The 6,359-nt window shown below is 32.7% G+C and overlaps 1 protein-coding gene across 1 annotated transcript; it reads left to right on the forward strand.

Annotated features, from left to right (window-relative positions):
• The first annotated feature begins 367 nt into the window (after window positions 1-367).
• Window positions 368-5,743, forward strand: LOC105626600 (facilitated trehalose transporter Tret1-like). The gene is made up of 3 exons (XM_012207893.1): window positions 368-460; window positions 4,080-4,215; window positions 4,317-5,743. Exons 1-3 carry the CDS (start codon window positions 368-370, stop codon window positions 5,741-5,743), a joined length of 1,656 nt encoding a protein of 551 aa, XP_012063283.1.
• Window positions 5,744-6,359: the final 616 nt, after the last annotated feature.

Genomic DNA, 6,359 nt, shown 5'->3' on the forward strand with positions numbered 1-6,359 from the left:
GAAGAGAGAGAGAGAGAGAGAANANAGAGAGAGAGAGAGAGAGAGAGAGAATTTATCAAAGCAAAAATTTGAGCATCCTATATAACCTACCCATAAAAGGATCAAAAGGATCTCTCTAAATATGATCGGACTGATCGATTTCATTGCATTAACGATACTCGCAGGACTTAATGGGGAATGTTCCAACATTGAAAGATGCAACGAAGGGGGCATTGACCGACATCGGCGACTTATGTAATGCCTTGTGTCTCGAATCGTATGCTCCATTTTGTTACACATATATACGTGTCGCGTACGTTCGCGGCATGTCCCCAAAAATATATTCGGAGCGATTAATTTATATCGTTCCGTCGATTACGAAGTGAGCATGGGTGTTTCGTTCAATTTGATTTTCAAATATTTTGCGGGCAAGTACGTGCGGTGGTTCAGAAAAGTCGCGAAAAGGTGCGCAAACACGTTGGTGAGTATCACGGGGCGAAAGCAAAGATATATTTACCGTTGCTCGTACACTATCAGAATCAATGTTGTCGCGTGCTTTGAGCTATCGCGATAAGTATACGTATAATAGTTATATGTATAATAGTTGCTGTTGACGAGATCCAGCTAGGTTATGTTGTGAATAAACACGCGACCATGAAGAGCGATGTATCATTCTTTAAAAATGCGCATGTGCAGTCGATCATGACTTTATTTTGGCGCCATACTCAATTGAAGAACGATAAATGCTCAGTTGACAAATAATGCCCATTTTTACAACTTTTATTTGTAAACTTACTTTTTAGTGTAATAATAAAAATAATAATAACAAGAAAAGTAATTTAAAGGAAATTTTTTGCATTGTTTAAAAAAAAATCAAGTTTGGAAAAATGTAAAAGAATTGCTCATATATAATTCTATGTAAAATTATACATATAGTTATGTATGAGTTTTTTTCCAAACTTGATTTTTTCTAAAACAAATAATGCGAAAATTGTCCCATTAACAAGATATTTTTGACATTTTTTCAATATTATTATTATTTTTAATATATTAAAAAGTAATTTTACAAAAGAAAGAAAGATGTATGGTATTTTATATAATTATATATATTTATGAATATTTACATTTATGTGTTAGGTATGTTTATACATATTTTTTATATATTCATGTATAAAAAATTTTTTACCGTAGTAAAATAATATATCGGTGTGTGTGTGTGTGTGTGTGTGGGGGGGGGGGAGTGAGATATATCACGTTTTTTATTAATAACTTATTTAAAACTTTAAACTCTAATTTCATATTGTCAGTAAGTAGAGACTAATTAGTGAATTCTTTCGGATGATATAAATCACTAAATCGCGGAATTTTCGAGTTCTTTAAGAAAAGAAAGTGGATTTTCATTTGATTTCTTACATTGCTAACATTAATCACTATCACCTGTTGCTTCTCACTTCGGAAAAGACTTCTGCATTCCGTCACGCGCAAGGAGATGTACGCACAAGTATTAGATGCGCTGTTTATTTTGTATCGACAATGACAATGATGTTCAAGCGTTCGTTGAAACATTTCGTAAATCTTATAACGTAATAATAATAATAACAATATGATTGAATAAAAATAAAATTAACAATAATAAATTATAAGAGCTACGAATCGAACAATATCTTTTAATATAGTAACAATCAACGTTTGTTAATAAACAATATAGGCGTTTTGACATCAATCGTTATGAATGTTAAACAAATTATAATATAAAATTAGTAGGGTCACTGCATCAGTCTCTAAATCACCAATAAATGATTACTACAGAAAAATATTAAAATAATAAGATTTTAAAATAATAAATTGCAAATTAATTGATATTTTTAAAATCTAATTTCACAGATTTAACTAATATCACTTTTCACTTGAAAATGTAATTATAATACGTAAAAAAAGGAAAATATTTACCTTCGTTTATGAATGTACTTATAACAAAAATTTACTATAAGCAAAATAGAATACGCATATTAAAAGCAGTAACTTTTATATTAAGTATTTGTTATCAAAGAACTGACAATCAATTTCTTTAGGATAGCATAATGTTAAATTTTTATTTCTTGCTTATTTATTATTGTATTTTACTTGTTTTTAATTATATATTTCTTACGGATCAAATATTGGTGTATTTTGTTTTCGTTTGTATCAGTAAATGATACATTAGTCGTTAACTAATAAACTGAACGCAAAGCGGGTAAATGATCATGTTGTTCGTGATTAAGTGTCAAGATTGGAGGTTAGATGTTCGTATTTTGATATTTTTTGTGTTCTCTAAATCTGTGAATCAGTGAATAATCACTGCTATTAGATTATTCATTGATTCACAGTTAAGTATGCTACTGGTAATCAGTGAATGAAATGTGTGATCTCTAATCTTGCTAACCTTTATTGTGTGACTGTTAACTAACTCTGTTTTAGTGTATAAATTTAATAAATATTGAAATTGACATGCAAATATTAATATTTTAAGTTTATGGTGCTCAAATTTTCTGTCATTTTTAGTGAAACTTCATGATTATCCAGTGTTAAGTATGCCACTATATTTATTTCACTATATTTTATTTCCTTTTCTTTTTATATTTTTAATTTTTATTTTCAAACAATCTTTAAGTATGTCAAATTCTGAGAAAAATAAAGGAAAAAAAAATACTGCAGATTTTCTTATTCGAAAGAAACGCAAGACGCTTAAAAGTGTATGTGTTGATTTTTTTAGTAATAAGATATATGAAATCTATCTATTGAGAAAAAAATGAGATCTTCGTCTATTCTTTTTTCAAAAGAAAAAGAACGAATTAAAACTTGGATAATTAACAAAGCAAAGTTGGAATTTCCAATATAAGTAATGTGCAAGATGCAGTGCAATCTTTTCTAGAAAAAAATAATCGAAAAAAATCCATTTGTAAATAGGCCTGATAGAAAATGGATGAATTTATTTTTGAAAAGACATCCTAAAATCAGTATCAGAAACTAAAATATTATCTAAAATATTATCTAAAACTACCAAACTTACTAATACTTTGGTAAGCTAAGTTTATCAAAGTATATTCTTATTGAGATTAAAAGATTATATTTTTATTATGATTATATTATTATTAAATAATTATATTTTTAAATAATTATATTATAAAATTTATGATTATGCTTTCATTCAAGTCTAGAATTATAAAAATACATATTTTGAAGATTGAATAATAAATATATTATTATTACGTAAATAAAGATATATAAATATAATTATATAGAGAATCCAGTTATTCAATAAACATTTTTGTTGAATCCAAATGTATATTTACTGAAATCTATTCTTTTAAAAGGACTTGTCCTACTTGACTATTGGTCATTTACTAACGCATTGGTCATTAATTGAAACTTATCATTTACTAGTTTTTCACTTTTTTAATTAAAAATCATTTTTGTCTTATTTTTTAAAGATAACTTATGATATTTTTAAAGATTAAATAACCAGCTATTATCTTTGAGTGATTTATTGTCTTTTCTCTTTTATATACGCACTATAATTCACTGTTTATATAATATCATGAATTTCTTATTTGTTCATTGATGTAGTGACTCTAGTTATGCGTATAATTTTATAATTAAGTAAAACATGAAAATATAAAAAATAAGAGAGAGTAATTTTTCGTATTTTTTATATTTTCATGTTTTATTTAACTATAAAATTATACGCATAATTGCTAATTTTATATTATAATTTAAATTTATTTAACATTGATTCGATATTAAACCATTTATATTGTTTACAATGTTGATTGTTATTATATTCTGAATATTAAAAGATATTATTCGGCTCATAATCTTTCTAGTTTATTATTATTAATTTTGTAAATCACTTTGATGAAAAATAATGATTAATTTTTAATCGATGGCGATATTGTTGTAAGATTTACAGCTGAGGAAATTTAGAATAACTACAGAATTAATTTTTTCTAAATAAAGAAGGATACCTAAAATATTTATATCGCTTCAGTTCGAGCTGAATGTCACATAACAGCAAAGAAAACTATCGTCTTTCCTCTAAAAAGTCAATATCAATTTCTCAGATTGACGTGCTAAAGGAAGCGGGACCAAGAGGTGAGATTGTGACGCAAGTCTCATCTTCCCAGGACAAGCATCACGATGAACAAACGGCAAAATGCGAACGGACACAATGGAGACAATGGCTAGCATGTATATCAGGTTTACATCATATTTCATGAAATATCACGCCCTTAAAGGTAACATGAAAATCAATTCGGCAATCAATCACCATTAATCTTCCATCAATCTCCATTTCACAGCGACTCTATCCATGGTAGCAGTCGGCACCGTCTACGGATGGACTACCACGTCGCTCTCACGACTCACATCCGGCGCCAGCGATGTTCCAATAAAGATAACCGACGATCAGGGCTCATGGATCGTATCGTTGACGGTGATCGGCTCTATGATCGGTCCGTTCCTCGGTGCCAGTCTTGCCGATCGATACGGCCGTAAGAAGTGCCTTTTGTTCGCAAGCGGTTTCTTCATCGTCGGCTGGACAATCGTTTTCTTCGCCCAGACTGTAGTTGCTCTTTACGTTTCTAGGATGATTCTTGGCATTGGCGTGGGCATCTCATACACTACCAATCCGATGTATGTATCGGAGGTCGCTGACGTCGAAATTAGAGGTGCTCTCGGTACTCTGATTGCCGTAAACGTATTCACTGGTTCCTTACTGACATGTAGTATTGGTCCGTGGGTATCGTATCACGTTCTGACAGGTATACTTCTCATGGTACCTATCTTATTTGTGATATGCTTCTCCTGGTTCCCCGAGACTCCTGCCTTCCTTGTGACCAGAGGTCGTAGAGCAGAAGCAACTAGGTCTCTAGCGTTCTTTAAAGGAATTCGCGATCGCGACGAAGCAAGGAGAGAATTAGAATACACTTTACGTAACGTTTTTATCGAAGACGTTTGCGATAATACTCCAGTGACTGGTCCTGGAGCTCGAACGGAACCCGTTAAGCGCAGCTGGATGGGAAAACTGAAGCTGATGCTGTTGCCCAGTAACGCTCGAGCTCTCGGCATTATACTCAGTCTAATTGCTACGCAGCAACTCAGTGGAAACTTTAGCACTATACAGTATCTTGAAGTGCTTTTCAAGAAAGCAGCGATCGGCATCGATTCCAACGTGGCTACGATACTTGTGCTCGCGGTCGGCCTCATCTCATGCGGATTATCAACTGCGACCGTTGAAGGCGCGGGCAGACGTCCATTACTAATCGCCTCCACCCTGGGTTCTTCCATTACCCTAGCAATTCTTGCAATATACCTTATGCTAGACGAAAGAGGCATTGACGTATCAGCAGTAAATCTTCTTCCAGTGATCGATGTGATCATCTTTCAAGTGGCCTACCAGATTGGACTGGGTACTCTACCAAACGCGTTGATCGGAGAATTATTTCCTACTGAGGTGAAAGCGTTCGCTGGTGCCATTATCATCGTTTTCGACGGCGTGCTTGGTTTTATCGTATCCAAACTGTATCAGGTGATTGGCGACTGGTTGGGCGCCGACACCGTTTATTATTTCTTCGCGGGATCGTGTTTACTGGCGTTCGTGATGGTGATATTCACCGTGCCCGAGACCAAAGGTCGGACGTTCCGCGAAATTCAAGAACTTTTGGGAGGTAGGGAGAAGAAAAAAGAGGTCACCGAATGTTTGCAGGATCGAAATAGTATGGTATGACAAAAAGGAACATTTCGCACATCTTTACTGAACATGGTGCGAATTTACTAACGAGATAATGTCATCGGATATTCTTTCCAAAGCAATGAACATTAAAACGGCAATTACTTACTCGCAACTGTATATAAAATGTACATTTGCACGTTTTTCATGCAACAAAAAACAGGACGCAAAGGTGAAATGGCTTTTCGCTGTTTACCGCGATTTTTCTCGTATCTGCCAGCGGAAAATAAAGTGGTTTTTATTAATATCATTCTTGCTGCATAAATTTATCCTGATAGTTTCATTCGTGTTCCTTCAACTGTAAATATTTTTCGCCAGTATTTCCAAGATTATGTGGTTGTGTCGTGAAATGTATATTTATTTATTAAAACTCCACTATGAAGAACTGTCTTTATAGCTTTTATTGTTTTTTTCATGCTGGATGTTAGGCGGATCGAATATTTAACGGGACGTCAAATTTCAGAATTTCTCATACATACAAGATAAAATATTTAAGTAAGGAAAACGGCGTGAGAGAGAAATAGAAATAAAAAGGTCTGGCAAGTAAAAATGTCTAGTAAACCCACCGCATCTCTTATACGACAAGCGTAAAAATCATAGCTAGACGACGTTT

This window comes from Atta cephalotes (genome assembly GCF_000143395.1).
Source record: "Atta cephalotes unplaced genomic scaffold scaffold00005, whole genome shotgun sequence".
NCBI classification, from domain to species: domain Eukaryota; kingdom Metazoa; phylum Arthropoda; class Insecta; order Hymenoptera; family Formicidae; genus Atta; species Atta cephalotes.